The following is a 21200-nucleotide window of genomic DNA, read 5'->3' on the forward strand; positions in this document are numbered from 1 at the left end:
TCGAGCTTTTCATGGTAAGATGTCTCGCCCACGAAGGCAAGAGATCCAAACACAAATCCGATTCGGCTGGATCAGGCACCGATCTTGCCATGGTTGGCTAGATCATCTTCCAATCTGGGAATCGAACTATTTTTTGTGATATTTCGAGATCCCGACTCTTTCGAACACTCCGTATGCCGTAGCGATGTAATGACACGTTTCCGACCCCAGATTCATTTGCAAAAAAATGATTCTTATGGTGCCTCCGACAATCTCTGAAAATTTGTCGATTGAATTTCCGAACACCTGTATATATATATATATATATATATATATATATATATATATATATATATATATATATGATATAGCATATGTATACATATACATATATACCAATCGAAGCACGGAACAGAACCAGAAATCGTGCACATTATATGTTACCCTCTGGGAACATTCGTGGACACTGGTTTCGTAATTCATGTCCACGTTTTTAATGTCCACAGAGGACGTATCGCTTTCAGGAATCACCTAAAAGCGGGTCATGACATCTTTCAGTCTTCTTTCTGATTAAAATAAATTTCTTCTTCTCCTTCATTGGCCAACGCTGATTCTGTTCATAATGCTGCGAGCGTTCGCAATATCAAATGGAACGCATCTCTAAGACGCATTTTACTTACTATTCGTAACGTTTACGAACATTATCCGTCTTTGTTTAACTTTCGGTCAACAACAAGAATGAAATGATATCGTAAGCGTTACAAACATCAAATGGAATGTGTCCCTAGTGTCTTCCGCGGACTCTCGGAGAAGAGGCAGAGGCAAGCGGCCGAGGAGTTCAAATGTCGTGTCGCGTGTATTGCCTGCGCCTGGCCAGCGAGGAACCAAACAGATCCATTTTGTGCCCGCTCGGCCACTTGGTCGCGCATTGAGTGTCACTCTGTCAGTCGTGCGCGTGCCGATATGACAATTTAACGGCGAAATCTGTTACGTTCCGCACGGCGCGAGAACGCCGACGAAATATATGTAATTTCATACATGCATGCATTCCGTATTTTGTGATGCAATGTAATCACACTTCAAAATGATATTTAAGTGCAATCATGTGTGTCTTAGCTTTTCTAAAGTGTGATTGATTACATAGATTTCTTATAGTAGAATTCATTCGTGTGTGTCTACAAACTGTATTGGTACATACTGGTGATATACTTCTTTACAGATGAAGCTTAATGACTGGATGCTGGTAGAGAGATTCATTAACGAAACGGCATGCTTGTAAGAGCCTGGCCGCGCACTGTCACGTGGGATGAATGAGGAAGAACTGTTGAAGCGGTCTGCTGCAGAGCGTGATAGGATTTTCAGCTGCTATGACCGGGGTAGGGAGGGCACCCAGATTGATCCCTGGGAGGATCCTGGTTACGAAGTCTATCACACTACAGATAGATATGGATTTATACAGTATGCACATGCATTTAGATTTTCAAAGTTAGATGTGCATGATATTAACGTGTATATCGATAATCTCAAATCCTCGTCTCACCTACAGCGATAAGAGATTACCACAGAAGCCGGATTCATACCAGATCAAGTTACACCATGTGGAGATGGAGAGATTGAAGAAATGGGAGAAGATGACAAAACAGTGGGACAGTGCCTCGACCAAGGAAAAATTGCGTCGTAGAATATACAAAGGAATTCCTAACAGATTTCGTGGCCAAGTATGGACTCTACTCTTAGGCATCAAAAATCTCAAAAAGGAGCAAGCAGGCAAATATGAAGAGATGCTACAACTAGCTCGTCAATGGTCCACAGAGATAAGACAAATCGATGCTGACGTCGCCAGACAATACAGAGATCACATTAACTATAGGTGTGATACTGGAAATAATACAAAATCTTTGTCATAATATTTGAAAAGGATGATACATCATATCGTTATTTTCCCAGGGAGAGATATAGCATAAAACAAAAATCCATGTTTTACGTACTAGCAGCCTATAGTATGTATAATATGGAGGTAGGGTATTGTCAAGGAATGTCTGTGCTAGCTGGTTTGCTGCTGCTTTACATGGACGAAGAGGACGCATTTTGGGGCCTTTCTGTGTTACTTGCCGATCAAAAATACAGCATGCATGGTTGGATTTTTTTCTATATCAATATAATTCTTTGACAACATTTTTATCATTAATTAAGTTATTGTCCATGGGTTCATGAATGCAGATGAATGGCAAGAGTAAAAAGTTATTAATGAAAAAAAAGTCTATTGAATACGCATTTCTGCATAAATTTATCATGTAAAGAAAAAAAATAACACAATAAAGCTTCTCAAATGTTAAAGGTCGTGCCACCTACTATATTTACGAACCTCTGGACATTATTGACATTTATCGGTACATTGAGATATTTATATTTGTAATATATTTTTTGCAGGCTTTTATGTCGATGGATTTCCAAAATTAAATCGTTTCATAGAGCATCATGACAAGATAATGAACAAATTTTTGCCGAAATTGAAACGGAAAATGGATAAATGCGGCTGCGATTCCATACTTTATGCATTGAAATGGTTTTTTGTTGTTTTTCAGGAGAGAGTATGTATTTCTTTCTTTCTTTCTTTCTAGACCATATTTTTTTAATAGCATTCCTTTTCTTACACATTTTATCCTTAAAACAAGCTTTTCATAAATAAGCATTTTCAGTAATTAGTTTTCAATTATGCATGAAATATAGCAAGCTATTTCATATATGTATTCTTGCTCATTGAAGTTCAATATATCGAATGTAGCTTGTATAAAAACATTTTAAAAATCTTTGATTAGAGATTAGATTACATTTTTAAAATATTTTAAAAAATATATAAAAATTATATAACTATTACTATAACTATTGTATCCTGGCATGAATAACAAATATTAGTGAATGTCTGTAAGATATAAAATATTTATTGAAGATATTAATATCTGCTCGTCACAGACTCCCGTTAGTCTCGGTCTTCGTATTTGGGACATATTTCTATTGGACGGTGATCGTATTCTGCCGGCAATGGCGTACACCGTGATGAAGCTACACAAACGCTATTTGATGCCGATGGAAAGTCTCGACGAATTCTGCAACTATCTGCAAATCAAGTTAGAAAAGGACTTTTGTTTTGATGACGACAATGTGATCAGTACGATGGAGCGCAGCATGGAGGAGTTAAAGCGTGCCAAATTAGATTATCCGGGTGTACCGTTGCCTCATGAACTGCCCCGTTTTCCATTTGGCACTTTCAAGGAGCCTTCGTTTACCAATAAGGTATTGTTAAAATGCTACCGTTTTGTATTTTTAAAGAAATTTGCTTTACAAATAGCAAAGTATCTCTGACAATATGTACAATAAACGTGATGAATAAGCAATATACTAAGGAATGCGAATGGAAAAAAAAGCCGTAAATAAATATTGCAATAGGATTCTATCAATCCATGTATCTGGATATTCACACACACACTTCCTTATTATTACCGAAGATTTTATACTTATAATTCTGAAATATTTTTTTGATTGCTTAGAGGTCAAAAATTGCCTAATTCGTTTGTCTTTGTTAAAGAAAAATTATTTCAATTTTTGACAAGACATGTATTATCTCTGCACTTTGTGTTTTAAATATAGAAGCTAATATATTTTAATATATATCTTATTCAATGATTATAGTATGTATTATAATATTCGTACATAGAAGTAATCGAACAATAAAAGAAAGTATCGGAAATATTTTCTTCTCCATAATTTTACTGTATTATGTGATAGCATTGTTTCATATTCATCCAGGTTGGAAGGCGAAGCGAAGAATTTAGCGAAGCTCAGCATGTAATGCGAGAATCCGTGGCGCAGCGCAGGGACATGGCACTGATCGACAACGGCAGGGAGAGCACTACACCTGTCGAACCGACTAGTGGCCTTGGCGGTGAGTTCAGCGATAGCCGTGACAATAGCATACACGATAATAGTACAGATAATAGTACCTCGCGCGTCGAACGTGACAGCGATTCCGAGGAGGAGAATACTGATAATACTGATTCGAATGTACGAACGACAATTATCTACAATACTAGATTGTAAGCGGAACACGGTGCTTACGCGCTGCGACGATAAACTTCGCGACGCGAACAATTTTGCTCAATGAAATTTGATTGACGTCGAAATGTCGAATATATATAGTTTGTAGAAAGCCTTTGCCACGCGCGATACAAAGCGTAAAGATATATTGTTTTGTATAAGCTAGCATATATATACATACATAGTTGTACACAAAATTGATTTATATATACAGCAGTTCCTCGTATTGTATAGGAATGCATCAAAAGTATATAATAGGATATTTTTTTATGTAATACTAAGTATATATTACGCATGTATTAATTTGTGATACACATGGTATTAATTTGCGCGATTATGCTTTGGATCATGCGATTATTAATCGGGACATTCTTGATGTGTTAAATGCACTTCACGAAATGCGATTCATCCAAAATATCTATAAATAAATCTCGTGTCACCAAATTAACCAAGCTGAGTGTTATATGATTTAACACAACACACTTTATCCATGCATGTAAATCAGAATATCGCTTTGTTGAAACAATCTTTATATATTAAAATAACATTAATATAATTCATCCTACGCAGTTTTATTATTAAGCTTGTTGTTCCTCTGACATTATGTAAATAAATAAGAGACCTATATATTATGCACGATCATTATTTTACCATGCAATCCTTACTGATAAGATTTTCGTTAATATACTTTTTTTATATTCACAAAAAAAAACCGCAAATTTTGCTTTATTGCATTAAATCATTTAAAGTTTACATCTCTATTCATATATTAATAAGCGAAAATAAATTTCAGTAATGATTTCTAAATTCTGATAAATGCATGAAAACCGTATCTTGTAGTTTCAACCTTGCGCATTTAATACGAAAAATCTGTTTGTAGGAAGCAAGTTCTCGTTTGATCCGAGCCTCGATGACGGCACATCTCCTAACGGTTCTCGCCGATCGTTGGCAGAGACATCGGTGACATCGACGGCTGACCTATCGGTGTTCAGTTCAGCGACGCGTTCCCAGGCGCTAGACAACAGCTTGGATACCCAGAGCAATATCTCAAACGCCAGCTCGGGCAGCGGTGGTCTACCGACGCCGCGTGCAACACCACATCAGCCTAGCCCGGATGTAGTGCGCATTTACGTGCCGTATACATCGCCCGTGTCGGCGGCGATCTCTTACAAGGACGACCTACCGCGCACGCTACCACGCTCCCTAGACACCAATAAGATTCGCATCCGCGTTGACCCGGATCAGACACCCATCGTCGAGAATCTCAAGCCGTTTTCCTTGGAGAGCCCGGAAGTGGAGCTAGACTTGAAGTAGAGTAAGTCAAGTTGTGTGCGTGCGGAAAATTACTGTCGAATCGAAATGAAGTGAAGTTCCAAATAATCGCGTGCATGTGCACATAGCTAGGGCATCCTAGAAGTCGCGCGTTTCTAGGTAAGAAGACAATGTTACGAGATGGGGAATTTGTTCTACAAAGTATTGAAAAGTATCGTCCTTTGGTAAATCGAACTTTAAGAGTAATGTTGTGTCAATTTCGATATTTTTCTTCTTTAATATCTTGTAAAAAATATTTCAGTTTGTCCAAAATTTTTTCATAACATATAGAGATCTCTTTTCATTTTTACTTATACATTGGATATCATACTGTTAGTATAAATGCAACCAGTATTTCATAACATTCTGATGTATAGGGAGTATTCTTGAATCTTTTATCTCTCTTGGAAAATAAAATAATTATTAGTTTCTTACGAATGTGTCGAGGAGCTTTAGCATTGAAAATCTGCATCTATTTTTGTCGGAGATATAGTTAATCCAAAGAATTTAAAAAAAAAATGCGCGACTTCTGGCATACTCTATATATATCTCATACCTTACAACAAATCGCGCATATGCGACAAAAAGAATAACAATAACAAATACGAGAGCCATCGTGTTAAATTTCAAGAGATTTCGTTTTAGAAAGCGTGTCAATTGAAGTATAAAAAATTTAGAAATGGAATAAAAATTAATATCATGTATACCGTTTTTAGAACGTAATCTTAAATACTAATTACACTATATGTAATCTTTGATATATCTGTTATTCTTATAAAAATTGTACTTCAATTTAAAAAGTTCAAGAAGAAAGTTTAGAATCAATTACACATTTAAATTTTTGAAGACTCTAAAATGTTCACAATTAATTGCATTCCAACTTACAAAGATTTAATGAGATCAGAGAGTCTAATGTTTCAATTTTAAACAGAATGGAATTTATATAACATTGCAATTTACCAAAGTTAAAATGAACAAAATATTGTCGTTACAAACATCGTGGCCTAATTTACGATTATTCATAAATAGCTAAATATTGCATTACTCGTTGCATATATATTAATACACGTCCGTATTTATCATGCAGTTTTATTTGTAGTTTTATTGATCGTTTTTTGATTCTTGTGAAAAGAAGAAAATGCGTATATGATAAAGGGTGTTCGCGGAGCCGAAATAACACTGCTACAGTATTTCGGATCGCCATTAAGAGTTAAGAGTATAGAGAATCGTGTTGTATATAAAACACAGATATATCTAGGGACAAATTAATTTTTTTTACATAACTATTATAAAGAATTGAGTTTCATTAGATATAGACACAAATAAGTAATTAATATAAATCTCGTTAAACTCTATATAACTCTATAATTGGATTTTGTAATGTAGAGATGTAAGGGAATGGATTTGTCTCTGGATATAAAATCGTCGCTAAAATTTCTGGTCAGAATTACCAGATTGTTTTGCACGTTTTTCTGTTTAGATCAAATCTAAGAAAGGAACATCACTGGTTCACGACGATCTATTCTCCGAGCAACTGTAAATTAATAAACGAATTTATCTTAGTATACTTTCTCTTTTCTTAGTCTACTTTCGGAGAAATATCGTACGATGTACCGATTATTTATGCGTTCACCACACAAGCTGATTATATTTGTCTGTCCTAATGGAAACTATTTTTACCGATTACATTAAGTATGCTGCCTTGATAACATTAATGTGTCACTTTGTTTTACTTAAGTTGTTGTCTTTCTTTCTCATCTTTTTTTTTATAATTCATACATTGTAAGAAATATACTTTTGTACATATGCATAATATTTAAAGAAAAAAAGGAGAGAAAATAACTTCTCTTCTATATTAAATAAAAGAAACTTCTCAGATGTAGCTTGTTGAGTTTAAGTCTCTTCGTCTTAGAATGTGAATATTGAACAGTTTCTTTCTGTGAATCGAGATTGTTTTGCATTATTTAATTGTAGAGAAGCATCGCGCTTCGAATGTGCCCCTTGCTTCCGATTTCGCCAACATTCCTGAAATGCACGCAGTATTCCTCAATGTATATAGCCTTACGGCTTACAGAGCCTACAAAAGTTATACTCATGCATTAATGCGGACTCGACAAACAATCGATTGTTAATACCTAATAATAATAGTATAAGAAAGAAGCGATGTTGATTAAATATTGAATGTTGATCTTTATCGTGTTACGCGAGAATGAGATTGATAGAATTGAATTGTCTACCATAAGAGTTCCTTCTCATTTATTTCTAATACGATCCGGAACAACGTTGTAACAACGATGACCTTATTTTTTTTAACAGTTCAGGAAGATTTTTTAATATAGATAACAAAATATTGTACGTCATATTTAGTCAGATATGATTTCCGTTTCTTGCATCGTGCATTAATTTTTTAAGCCGAATTTCATATGCGTTATGCACACTGTGTGTGCATAATGCGATTTTGCCAAGATAAGATAAGATAACATTACAATGATTGACACAGAAATAGTGAAAGGAGAAATAGATATACTAAAAATAGATATAGAGCTCTGATTGGTGTTGCAATGCGTTCGCATAATCTGCTTGAAAAGAAAAAAATCAAACTCGATAGTCAACAGAAAGAATCTTTAATATAAAATATATTAAATAAGAGACTTTATATATATAAGAGCGAGGGGAAATTGTTGTACACTGATTAATTATATTAGTAGCTGTTCCGATAATGCTGGCCGTAGTTACAAATTTCATTGTAAAAGTCTGACAACGCGCGTTCTTGAAAATATATTTTACCTCGTAGAATTGTATACATAAATTTGATAACTCTGATGTTAGTACACTACTTGAATTGATATGATGGTCCCTGCTATGTGCAACGATATTATTGATATTATAATTATTTGTTTATCGTGATTAAAGTGTAACTTATAACTAAGTGTAACTTGTTTTTAAGAAGGACGATTCTGTAATGAAGCAATGACCAATCATTACTGCATTTGTTCGATCGTGAGACGAAAAAGTCCATAAATATATAAATTCAATAAAGTAATTTAATGGAGGCGTGAAAAGAATACAACTGCTTCGTAAGAAGAATACATTTGCTTATTAGATCGAGATTATGAACATTGTAATATATTTTATTCAAGTCTAAGAGTACTTTGGAAAGAGTCCTCCCTTTAGTATATTTAAACACAAAAATAATTTAAAAAAAATCCGTGCATTAATTATATGAATACAGTGTGTCTCAAAACTATTCTTTGCTTTCTAATAATAGGTTTTTCTCAAATTTTGAATTTGACCTTGTCTTGATGTGAAAGTTGCAGCAAAAAGCTTAATTTCATTTAAACTTTGTTTAAATATAAATGTATAAAAAATTCGTATATATTTATTTCATCAGAATTGGAAAAGTTAAATCTTTTAAATAAATATGTATAATACTGAGAACTAATTAAAATAAATTTCTACCAGATGATCATTTATCAAATTTCAAATATTGATGTACGATTAATAAAGTCATGAGATACACTATATATATATCTGTTCATTATTCACATTCAGCTGACGAATTACAGTTCAAACATGTCTGAGAAAGAAGTGTATACAAACATTCTTAAGACTATTAGCGAGATATTTTTTTTTATATGTGTATTAATGGGGTGAGAGATGAGAGTCTGTACGTCGCGTGTTACTATCTTTCTCTCTTCTCCCTTCTTTCTTTATAGGACACAGTATGTATAGAAAGATGTTTGTCCGACGAATGCAATACTCATTAAAATTTTATCAATTATCAACGCGGATCACATGTAAGTTGATTAATTGTCGAAACAATAAAATCTAATTGTCAAAATAGCAAACTTATATCTCGTTTTTCTTCCATCTTTTGTTTATGACGTAATTAAAAAATATTTTCATTTCAAGTTGATTTATCTTTATTTATACATATTTCGTAAAAAAATCTGATTTAGAAATATTAAAAATCAATCAAAGTGATTGAATAAATGTGACATAGATTAATAATCATAAAATGATTAAAAAAAATAACCCATTAATTTTATAATTAAATTCTTTTCGAGGATGATTCACATACAGATGTACATTGATTTCCTCATTAAAAAAATATTACGTGATACTATATATATATAATTATCACGATTAATTACAATTAGTTTACCTTCTTTTTCTGATAATTTAAAAAAAATACTGAAAAATATTATCACAGAAATCGATGAATACAGTTTAACATTTATAAAGATTGATTTACTTTTTAATTAAGTTGACCAAGAATTTCTAATATTTGTTAGTTTGTAATGTTTTACTGAAAAACTATTTTTTATATTCTCTCTTATTGATAATCACTTGGTCATTTAGTTAGAAGAACATTTATTGCATGAAATTTTTATATGATCTCCATATAGAAATTCATTGTCAGGGAACTTTCTTTTTTTCTTTTCTTATAAGACGCTAAGTATATACTGTATAAATTAAATATCAAATGGACATGACAGATCGGTCGAATATATTTGGCTTATAACAGGTTCATTTGGTTTATAACAAACTCATCTGGGCTTACTTGATGAGACACTTGTTAAGGACTGGGATGGTAAAAATTGTCGCCTATAATTGGTATCACTTTGCCATTCAATATCATTTGTGGTCCAGTATAATAACGCCATAACAAACTACTGCCTCTCTTCAATTGGTTGTGGACTGATAAATGGGACCAGCAATGCAGCCAGTTTTTGTAAATTGGCATGTGTGGTGGTAGACCAGCCACCAATCTTGAATAAATTTTAAATATATTAATCTAATCTGATGCATTATTTCTGGGAAATATTAAAAATATCCTTAATTTCTAGATATCTTTATGTTTAAATCAAGTGTGTGTTATTTTTTATTCTAAAATATCACAATAGATATTACTTCTATTATTTTCTAATTGTATAATTGTTTTTATGTATGTATGTATGTGTGTATGTATGTATGTATGTATGTATGTATATGTGTATGTGTGTGTAATAAAACAATTTATAAGTTTTACTTACCCACAGTCATTTACTGCCATACAATGTGACACCACCAGGAATGGGTACATCACAGTAGTAGCCAAGAACTACAGACATTTTATTTTAGAGAAACATATTTATATATTAGTTCTAAAATATATCATATAAATATGTATTAAAGTACTTTTCCCGATCAACTTACTTTCATGGTTGATGCAGTATATGGCTTCATTGTCGGTTCTTGTATAACATAATTATTTATAGCATATGTGGAGACACCAGCTAAAATTATAGCCGCGGCACTTCCTATAACACGTGGTATCAATCCTGCATAATATCCCAAGATTCCATTCTCTCTGTAGATTTCCAGGAACGAGCCAAATATACTACTATTTATAAAAACATAATAATAAGCAAATTTTAATTTCATAATAACAAAAGACTTAAAGCAGAAAATTAAATATATTTTGCAGAAAACTAAGCTTAAAATTGTCAATTTTCTTTAAGATCCACAAAAGTGAATGTAATTATGTATAATTTGTGTCTTTGTTCTATAATATATATAAATGTTCTTTCAATATTAAATTATTTAAAAGTCTTCTGAGATATTTTATCCTGGCATTCTAAATTTTATTGTTATTTATTATATTAAGAATAATCACAATACACAATACCTATACTTTGTCTCTCCACCCACAAATTGAGCCATCATCCTTAATGAAATGACTTCTAGAGGATGACTAATTACGATCGCGACAGTTCTACCAATTACATCTCTTACTATCTCACGTATACATTTCTTACGTCTGTAAATGTGAAACATTATATTGTTGTATATGTATTTTTCTTTTTCTTCTCAACATATGTACCTTATGATTTCATTCTCATCGTCTTCATTTTCATTCTGTACCCAATTCTGTTGTAGATACTCCAAAGTTTTATCACACGCTATTGTGCTAACTGTACAGGAACATACCTTTGGTATCAGACCTCTGTAGCAACCCGTGAAACCATCTATGCTCTTTATGTATTTAACTGTAAACAATGATATGATATATAAGATATAATAATATAATATATATATAAAAAAAGAAAGTAATTTTTCATCTAATTTATATAAAAAACTTTGTGAATTAATATATTTATATAATATAATCTAAAAAATCTTTTTTTTTTTTTTTTAGAGAAAAATTATCTCCTAGATTTTAAATTAAATTCAGACTTACTATAAGTGAAGGCATTGGGTAATTTCAGTGCTGGTTTTCCAAATAATGTTACAGTTGGTTTTGGTGGAATAGGCTCGTATCCAATCTGTAATATAAAATAAATGTACAATCTTTTTTTTGAAGGAGACTTTGCTTCAAGAGTGTATCAATTTATTTGCATGAGAGTATTCTATTGATAATAAAAATATTACCTGTATCAAAACCTTTGCGTACTCGATAGGATGAGTGATCGCATTGATCAGTATGCGGCCGGTTATATCCGACCATAAAACCTCTGTCTCTTTCGATTTCGGAGGCATATTCGATAAGTTTCTAAATTTTTTCTTCCCTACAGAAAGAACAGAGAATATAGTTCGCATAAAATTTCTTCTTCAAAAGAGACAATTTTCCTAATACTAAAACTTGCCAGTTTTCATCGGTTAAGATCACAACACTTAATACCACTGGCGATAAATTTTCTCTTCTTTCAGCCCACCTATTTATCCCGAATATCTCCTGCCTTTTCTCAAACCAAGCAGAAGGACGACTGCCAACCGGGTGATTAAGTCCAATCAGTAGCGTGTGACAGAATATTTCTATTTACACAAAAGTAGTCGAAGCGGCATCACGTCGGTGTCCCTGAGCCTTCGGCGAATCTGAAGGGCAATCACGAGTGATAAGGAAGTAACGGGAGAGGACGCAATGAGAAGAGGATTTATGTCTGTTCTCGTCCCATTGGAAACCACCCTTTGCACCAGTCGATCGCTATCAAATGGCCATGTGAATGGGCCTTTACTTGGTCACTCAGCAGTGCCGATAAAACTGGAGAAGGATAAAAGGTCCGCTATCACAACTATCACTAACGTAAATCACACATTTTCGAGATTTATTTATTATTAATTTATACTCTTGTAGATCCACGTATTTTCTAATTATATTTCTAATCGTTCCTGCAATTTTTTCCCAAATTTTGATTCTCACATATAAATTTTATTTCAAGCCAGAAAAGGGATATTTACGATATTCACTCACCAGGATCAGGATTATACATATAAGAGAAAACGTGGTGAATTCTAGATTTGCTTAGGAATGTAAGTACGTTTGATATGTTCGTTTTATCAACATATTAATCGCCCTTGTTTCTTAACCTCTCAGGAACGGATTGTTTTTTTTTTTGGAGTAGATTCCAATCGATCGCGAAGGTAAATGCGCTGCCCTTCTTAAAAATCGAGCACGAGATCGAATTCTCTATGTCGTGCTTATTCTACTCGAGATTTTAGGGAAGTTCGGAATCGATGTTTCTCGCGAAGAAATGATAGGAGGAGCGACGATTCGTTTCAAGCCCCTTCGTCGCTTCTCGCGTGATTACATAACAATTGAAATAACTTTAACCTTCGAGCGCAAAAAAATTAATCAACCGATGCGCTCGTAGAACGTAAGAAATTCTTTATTCGTCTTCTCTTTATCTCTTTCATTTCTTAGCCTTAGCCTATTTTCGTGTTATTTTCGTTCGAAATAAAATCAGCTGTTTGACTAGTTTGAGTAGTTTCATGCAATCTTGGTAGCGCGTATTGTTTTCGATATTTTCTTTAATTAATTTTACACGAGCTTAGTACAGGGAAGTCAAATTTCGTTCATCATTCCTTGTCTATCTGTAATTTTTAATCTCAATTCTCTCGATTTTTCCAGTTTAATGGGTACTTCTACATCCATCGGAATCTTGATTAGGCGCAACTTGATCAGTGTGCTATTCCCCACGTTCGCGGTGGTTACAATCACTGCAGATTTGAGACACACGGCTCGCTGGAAGCGTCAACTTGCCGAGCAACAGGAACACTAGGACTGCAATATAAATTTGTCGCAAAATGTGGAAATATTATTGGACACTCATCTTTCCTATCGCAGGCTTTATGATCGGACATAAACTAGATCATATGGAGTCGGAGCGCCTGTCAATGTTCAGAGACAAATCGGCGTTATATGGTAGAGAATTGAAGCCTGGAGAGCCACCCTCTTGGGGCTATTAATTTATATATATTAATTTCATGTTTATCATGCATCGTCGAATCGTAGGTAATTGCAGAATTAATTCTATGTAAATTAAGAAATAAATATACTCTGCTAGTGAAATCGCAAAAGGATCATAAGGTGACAAGTGTGTCTCGTTAATATATATGCGCAATATAAATCATGATACAATACGGTTACTAATGCTTATATATAATTTGTCGTTTCTTTATCTTTCTTTTTATTTATTTTCTTTCGGTTTGGTAACAGTATATAATATTATTTAATATGAAAAATATTACAATATGACACTTAATGATTATGCAGATGATTGCATAAATATAATGGATTGCAAATACAGAATTATTTTATTGAAAACTTGATATATATGTTGAACTTATGACTAACTATATACAAATTTAAAATTACAATATTAAATTAGAATACTATATTACAATATTAAATTAGAATAGTATATTACAAGTTTCTAGAGATCATTGATTTTAGAATGAGTAACAGAGAACTACAGAGTTTTTGACTGGTTTGGTTCTAGAGTAGATAAACTCTTTTTTTATGCTATATTAATACTAGTACCATAAGTGTGCTATCGAAATATAGTAAATAATTTGTTTTTGGCATTTTTTTTTGAACTTTTTCTACCTTTTTCCATGACAATATTACACTTAAGGTTCTCCTTACTCTCAGCCGAGTTTTTCACCGCCAAGTTATATGCTTGGCGTTTCTTTTGTAGCCATTCATCTGCTTTCTCGTTCCAAGAGATTGGCCTGTCTTTGGGATCAGTCTGATTCTGGCGACCGCATTTATCACTGGTTGCCAGATCGAGGTACGAAAACAACTTTTTTTCATTGCCAGGATTATGCTTCGCGTTGTTTTGCTGAATGTCGTCCAATTTACAATCCACAAGTCCATAATTTTGAAATTTCGTGTTCTTGTCCTGCGAGGCGTATATGTTTTCGCTGAGTTTTTGGAAAACCCTGCCTTCTTCGACAATAGGGTCAGACTTCTTCTCAACATTGGCTACTTCTTGCGACTTTGTAACAACCGCATTACTCGTCTTACTTGTCCTCCGCTCGCTTGCCGATCTCGTAAACGCGTATGGTTTCTTATAAAGTAACGGATTAAATCGCTCCGATGTCCGTACGAAGGATGAATCTCCATTATCCGCCGACAACGTCGAGTTTAGATCATCATAGCGTATTTTATTGCGAGGGAATTGTTCTTTGTATTTCATACTAGCGTATGAATGAGTCCTGGAAATTGGGTTCGACGAAGAGGATTGCTTCAATGGATAGTTCTTTGGATGTGTTAGATGTTTTATTTTTTTATCTTCTTCGTTTTTCTCACTTGGCTCAATGATTTTTTCAGGTGTCGAAGTTGATCGTTGCAATGTTGAAGTTTTTTCCATAGGTTGACAATCTCTCAATTTCTCCATTTTAACATCAGATTCCATGATTTTATGGGATAAAGTTTGTGCTACTTCTCCCAGCCTCCTCTCTACGAGTTGTATGTCTTTTTGATATTTTAACTGTTGATCTACTAGTTTTAATTTTTCATTGAGAGTTCTCTCTTTGATTCTGAGTTCTTTTTCTTTTTTGAACAATTCCCTCTCTTTTTTTTGCAGATTTATTTCCCTCTCCTTCAGGGCGGCATCACGCTGTCGCAAGATCTCCATCTTGTGTAACCAATTTTCTTTAAAAATCTCATCGCTGACCTCCTCGGGCGAAGGAATTGTCGCGGTGCAACCATTCTTGAAACCGTGATGACAAAAATCGTTCATTTTACATTCCAAGAAATTTTCGCTTCTTTCGTCGATGGACATCAAACTATTGAACTTCTTAAATTGTTTTACAGGATAGAATGCATCCTGCGATCCGATTGACGATTGAAACTCTCTTTGTACATTCAGGTGCTCGTCAGAATCCTTGTCATTATATTTAACGTTATTGTTATTGAATTGCTCGTTGGATAAAGACTCATTGTTTTTAATATTTTTTATCATTTTTCTTTTAATTAATTTGTTGTCATCCATAAGATATCTTCTGGATTCCATGCATTTACTATTTGAAGCGGGCGATGTATTTTTTCTGTTTTCAGTATTATTTTCCGATGTGTCTTCATCTTCTCGCACGTTTAATTTCGCAACCTTAAGATCGTCGATCTCATTGATTGTAGTTTGTAGCGAGAATTCTTTTTTCTTGTTTATTTCGGGCACGATGTATGTCTCGACTCTGTACAATATTGGTTTCGTTGTTGACATTGTTGATGATAAGTCAGCAAATGAGTCTCTTGGATTATACAGAAACTGAAGTATTGTTGTATTTAGCAATATTTCTGCAAAAATAATGGACATATTAATTCATTAAATTGAATGTAAATAAAAATGATAAATTTATAGTAATATTAATCTTGCAGTAAACGATAAAATGATATATACATAAGTGTAGAGAATAATTGAAAATTATCATTTATTAAGACATTCATTCATTATCATATTTAACATATAATAATTATTGAAGTGAGATTATAACCCTAACAACACACATGTTCAAAAGACGTCTATAGAATATCTAGAGGACAGCCAAAGGATAATTTATGTCCTCTGGATGTCCTTTTGATGACCTCTGGACATCTTTTGGACATGTGTGTTGTTAGGGAAGTTTTGAGTTGTGTCAACTTTAAAAATGTAAAATTGAGCATGTCTCTCGTTTAAATCCTATATTACACAATCCATAATTTGCAACAAATTCGAGACAGAATTTTACTTATGATTTTATATCAAGAAAACATTTAAACATGGTAAATAGGTAATACAAAACGGGTAATATAAAAAATACTTAAACGTCTAAAATACACATAAATTAAAATATACATATGCACACTAAATATAGCTGACGTTTAAAATTATAAAGAGAATTCTATCTTAAATTTTGTCATGAATTAGTCGTCTATATAAAATGAGTTTAAAATATAAAAACATTTTATTATTAGTAAATTATCAAATAGTTAACTCTTCAAAATATAAAATTGACTTATTAAATTAATTAATCACTTATTAAAAATCTATGTTAGACAATATATAATTAATTATATTATAATAATTAATAATATATAATTAATTATATTATATTATAATAATCTTTAAAAATGTAAAATTGCGGTGAATGTCCATTTTATTTAAAGCTCAATTTAGACGATGTATAATTTTTCGATAAAATTCAAGAATTCTATTTAAATTTTATATGGTATAATAAAAAAATACTTCAACACATAAAATACATACAAAATATAAATATAAATATATATATATATATATATATAAACACGTAATTTTGCGCATAAATTTATAAAGAGAAATCTATTTTGAATTCTATCGCAAATTATATGGATCATCTATAAAATGAATTATAAATACATAAAAAGACATTACATAAGAATATATGTCAAATAAAACAGATCTAAAAAAATATTAAATATTAAATTTATAAAATAATCGATAAAATCTCTAAAATAAATATTCTAAAATCTATTTATCATCTATTTATTACAATTATTTTTAAAAAATTGTATGACAATAATAGTATAACAATGATTAAATTAATTATAATTAAAAATTTATTCCATATCTTGAAAGATACTATATATAAATTTATTCATATTATATTGAAAGAATATTAAAGACAAATTATAAAAATAGATATTAAATTTCTTTATTGATAATTTATGATTTTAAAATTAGTATAATTTAAAATGTATATTATTAATTATTGAAATGCAATTAATATTACATACCCAAAATTTTCGTACTCTGTATAAACTCTCTGTATAAACACGTGTAGCGTTCGGCGTGTGCATTTAAACTGAACTTTCCCTTAATGTTCGTCTGGATCTTATAATTCGAGATCTGCAGGCTTTATTTGTGTTTGTCAAGGAGATTCTGTTCTCTCTGAAAAATAATGTATTGGTTTTTTTATATATCAAACTACACATACATATTAAACATGTGATACGTAAAATTATAAAGAGATTTATATTTTGAATTTATATATATTAATTTATATTATATTTTGTCGCGAATTATCTTTTAAAATAAGTTTAAATATATTACTTGTTACTAAATTATTAAGAAGATATTATTACAAAAATATCGAGTAAAACAGTTAACTTTAAAAATGTAAAATTGCGTTGGGCTTATTCGTTTTATCTAAAGCCCACTTTCTATAATTAGTTAATTTTTCCATCTACTCACGATCTATAATTTGCGACAAAATTCGAAATAAAATTCTCTTTATAATTTTATACATTATACATGTTTAATGTTCATATTCTGATTCATGTATATTCTGATTTGTGATATATATTTTGGTATTATCTGATATATTTTTTCATTTGTGCATATTTTACGTATTTAAATGTTTTTATGTTACATAACATAAAATTTATGAGGTGAATTCTGTTTTGAATTGTTTAAAAGATTGAATTCTCTTAATATATAGAAAAATATTCTACAAAAATATATCAAGTAAATAAATCTATAAAAAAATATTAGATTTATAAAATAAATTCTATAGAAAAAATTTATAAAATAATAATAAATACTCTAAATTTTTTTTACCAATTATTACAATTCTTTTTTAAAAACACAACTAAATTAATTTAAAAATGTATTTTATATCTTTTGAAAGATACTTTCCTTTATTCATATTATACTAAGAAAGAATATTAAAGGCAAATTATAAGAGAAAAAATAAATATTAGATTTCTTTATTATAATAATTTATGATTTTGAAATCGAAATAATTTAAAATGCATATTGCCAATTATTAAAATTAATGTTACATACATACTTGTTATAACTTTCGCACTTTGTACAAACACGTGTAGCGTTCCCGACGTGTGCATTTAAACTGAACTTTCTCTTAACGTACGTTCGACTAAAGCTTACGACCAGACATGCAGGCTTTGCTTGTGTTAAGGATTGCTCCTTCGTACCTGAAAGGCGATTTGTTGGGTCCTTTTTAAAAGCCAGTTCCATTGGACTGCGCAGGCGGATAAATTCATGATATTCTACCTGCAGCTCCTGCGTTACATGTGTATATGTATGCGTGTCGAATGTATCCTTGGTCTATTCTTTTTTTTACCGATTCATCCCCTTAAATGAGAATTCGAAAACTACCGAAGCAAAAAGATTTATTAACTACTTAAATATCGATTTACAACTATTAAGTCATTTTGTTTTGAAAATATTTTATAAGATAAATTGATGATACATAGAAAACTGAAATTTTTGTTTAGAAAATATTGTAGAAGAGGGCATTAAGTAAACATGTGTATAATTATATATTATATATATATATATTATATATATATATATATATATATATATATATATAAAACTATAAATATGTTCACTTAACATGTTCACATAATGTTTTCATTTCTTTAATCAATTTTGTATAAATAAATTCTAATTTAAATAAAAAGCGATAAATACAATAACGCGTTTTAATCTGAAAAAAAATTATTGTTATATTATCTTATTCTATATTTTTTCTCTTTTTTGATTATATATATATATATGTATAACTCTTTTGAAAAAAAAATATAGCATTATATTCCACTTCTTATTTAAAATAAATTTATAATTTAAAATTGATTGAAGAGTAAAATCATTGTGTAAATTAATTGGATGAAAGAGATGATGATTATAATGACGTTATATAATTATTATTTATGTATAATATAATAATATAAAATTATTTTATAACAAATTTTATAACAATAATATTTATCTTATGATAAAAACAACAATAGAACAACAATAAAATTAATCTTCTTTATTATTATTGAATTCTTAAAACATATACGATATTCTTCATATAGTGCAAGCAATTTAAAACAATCGTGCAATAACGGACAACCAACATCGCCTTTCAATAAGCTAGTGATCATTAGTTTTCTAGATTTCGTGATCTCGCCTAGTATAAATAATGCTAGAGGAACGTTAAAGTTCTATCTCGGAGCGAGACGTATTCAGGAACTTCTAGATGGCAGTAACGACGCATTTCCTGAAAGTGACTCAGGCAGAATAAAATTCATTCTCGAAAGATCGCTTTCCCGCTATAAAGCACTATAATAACATAGGAAATATCCCGTCACTAATTTATAAACTAGAAAGTACCATATTCTCTTCGTGGACTTCACGTTTAGTGGGGTGCGTTTTGACGATGATGCGCACGCATATCGGTAAGACGATTTACGTTTCACCCATCAGTAACGTAGCTTTAAAAGCGCATCGAAATATATGCAATTAACATTAACTATAATTAGTATTTAATAATAAATTTATATTTAATTCTATATAAAAGGACGCGTTAAACGATTCTGTTAAAGATGCTCGATCGTCTCGAAAGCCGACGAATCTAATCTAATCGAGAACTTCCGAACTCTCTCTTTTTTCCCTAGATAGATACAGCCCTGCGACGCGCCGCCATCTTTGCCACGTCGAGGACGAGAACGCCGTTTCTTCCGCGCAGTGACAGTCAGTAACGGCCGGGCTCCTCCGTTGCAACTAGGGAAGAATCGAGGCACTAGGCGAGGCTAGAGAAAGCGACCGCTCCGACTGACTCCCCACCCGTTACGAGTGGACGAGCTGCGGAAAAAAACTATTTAGTAATTTCGCGCTGCGATTTTGGGTATATCTCCCGAGAGCGCCGGATTTTTGTATACGGCGTTAGCCACGAGATTCGAATAATATTCGGCGCGGGTCCCGAATCATGGACGACGAAATACCACGACCGGTGACGCTTATCAGCAGTAAGCAGGCGACGGCCGTGGTGTGCAATCTCCTGGCCGCGACGACTCCGCGTCTCACGCCAACGGGGAAGATCAGTCACGCGAAGACCCGGGTGTACACGCAACGCTACAGGAAGGAATGGGAGCAAATGCAGGATTTCAAAGGTATTTCCATTTCCTCTCTCTCTCTTTCTCTCTACGTGTATGTACGTGTGTGCATATATGTGTGTTCGTTCATGCTTCCTCGTTTCTAGGGTTGATCTCGCTTGGTTGCAAAATTCATTCATTGGAGTAGAATAGCGCTCGATTGATCAATCAGAATAAAAGATTTCCTTATCCTGATCGATCGAACACTATTCTGTTTCAAGGAATAAATTTTGAAACGTGATCCTCACGGATCGACTTCGTCGATGAATTGATTCATGGATTGACTTACATTGACTTGGGTTGCGTTCAATTTATTGGAGTAGAGTGGCATTCGATTGACCAATCAGAGTAAGCGAAACGTAAATTTCTTTGTCCTGATTGGATCGATCGAACGCAATTCTACTCCAAAGAGTAAATTTTTGGAAGGCAATCTCGATTGATTTTCCATTCTTTCCATCTCGTATTCGTCACGATGTAAAAAGAAAGAGATGAACGATTTGGTTAATTCAGACTAGTATTAACATATATTATACGTTGGTATACTCGTTAGTATCCCATTTTGTTTGCATTGGAACTTTTTTTGCTTTTTATCATGTAGAAACTAGTTGTATCTAGAAACTCAAATAGGAACTTGATATTAGAGGAA

General features: G+C 32.1%; 5 protein-coding genes across 14 annotated transcripts in view; 3 read left to right on the forward strand and 2 right to left on the reverse strand.

Moving 5' to 3' along the window:
* The first annotated feature begins 618 nt into the window (after window positions 1-618).
* Rn-tre (USP6 N-terminal like RN-tre) lies at window positions 619-9233 on the forward strand. Of its 2 annotated transcripts, XM_083089694.1 has the most exons (9): window positions 619-1005; window positions 1199-1437; window positions 1526-1849; window positions 1927-2114; window positions 2410-2570; window positions 2953-3273; window positions 3787-3922; window positions 4955-5389; window positions 6866-9233. In XM_083089694.1, exons 2-8 carry the CDS (start codon window positions 1286-1288, stop codon window positions 5386-5388), a joined length of 1716 nt encoding a protein of 571 aa, XP_082945820.1. In that variant the 5' UTR covers window positions 619-1005; window positions 1199-1285; the 3' UTR covers window position 5389; window positions 6866-9233. The 2 variants fall into 2 exon arrangements, with proteins under 2 accessions (XP_082945820.1, XP_082945819.1); XM_083089693.1 differs by having other exon boundaries at window positions 4955-9233.
* A 641-nt stretch (window positions 9234-9874) lies between these two features.
* On the reverse strand, window positions 9875-12931 carry LOC145966025 (mitochondrial carrier homolog 2). Its single transcript, XM_083089697.1, has 9 exons — window positions 12620-12931; window positions 12015-12409; window positions 11800-11936; window positions 11609-11693; window positions 11252-11417; window positions 11057-11188; window positions 10585-10771; window positions 10422-10489; window positions 9875-10157 (listed from the first exon to the last, which is right to left on the reverse strand). The coding sequence occupies exons 2-9, from the start codon at window positions 12022-12024 to the stop codon at window positions 9965-9967; spliced, it is 978 nt and encodes a 325-aa protein (XP_082945823.1). The 5' UTR covers window positions 12025-12409; window positions 12620-12931; the 3' UTR covers window positions 9875-9964.
* Window positions 12172-14232, forward strand: LOC145966026 (NADH dehydrogenase [ubiquinone] 1 beta subcomplex subunit 1). Of its 6 annotated transcripts, none has more exons than XM_083089700.1 (3): window positions 12172-12451; window positions 12588-12678; window positions 13277-13457. In XM_083089700.1, exons 1-2 carry the CDS (start codon window positions 12290-12292, stop codon window positions 12672-12674), a joined length of 249 nt encoding a protein of 82 aa, XP_082945826.1. In that variant the 5' UTR covers window positions 12172-12289; the 3' UTR covers window positions 12675-12678; window positions 13277-13457. The 6 variants fall into 6 exon arrangements, 5 of the variants coding, with proteins under 5 accessions (XP_082945826.1, XP_082945827.1, XP_082945825.1 ...); XR_014436950.1 differs by having other exon boundaries at window positions 12282-12426; window positions 12592-12678; XM_083089701.1 differs by lacking the exon at window positions 12588-12678 and having other exon boundaries at window positions 12188-12451.
* On the reverse strand, window positions 13213-18779 carry LOC145966024 (uncharacterized). 2 transcript variants are annotated; one of them, XM_083089695.1, is made up of 3 exons: window positions 18605-18779; window positions 17405-17558; window positions 13213-15946 (listed from the first exon to the last, which is right to left on the reverse strand). In XM_083089695.1, the coding sequence occupies exon 3, from the start codon at window positions 15870-15872 to the stop codon at window positions 14199-14201; it is 1674 nt and encodes a 557-aa protein (XP_082945821.1). In that variant the 5' UTR covers window positions 15873-15946; window positions 17405-17558; window positions 18605-18779; the 3' UTR covers window positions 13213-14198. The 2 variants fall into 2 exon arrangements, with proteins under 2 accessions (XP_082945821.1, XP_082945822.1); XM_083089696.1 differs by lacking the exon at window positions 18605-18779 and adding an exon at window positions 18460-18572.
* Window positions 18780-19843: 1064 nt separating this feature from the next.
* Window positions 19844-21200, forward strand: part of LOC145967006 (uncharacterized) — a 7250-nt gene continuing 5893 nt past the window's right edge. For 2 of the 3 annotated variants that reach the window (XM_083091549.1, XM_083091550.1), the window contains exon 1: window positions 20078-20572. In XM_083091549.1, coding sequence (XP_082947675.1) covers window positions 20389-20572 — 184 coding nt within the window. In that variant the 5' untranslated portion in view covers window positions 20078-20388. Of the gene's footprint in view, window positions 19859-20077; window positions 20573-21200 lie in introns of those variants that run through there. The other variant, XM_083091552.1, reaches the window with a different exon arrangement.

Source organism: Camponotus vicinus, unplaced genomic scaffold (genome assembly GCF_025532165.1).
Source record: "Camponotus vicinus isolate PSW18456_S1 unplaced genomic scaffold, iyCamVici1.0 SCAF_2, whole genome shotgun sequence".
NCBI classification, from domain to species: Eukaryota; Metazoa; Arthropoda; class Insecta; order Hymenoptera; family Formicidae; genus Camponotus; species Camponotus vicinus.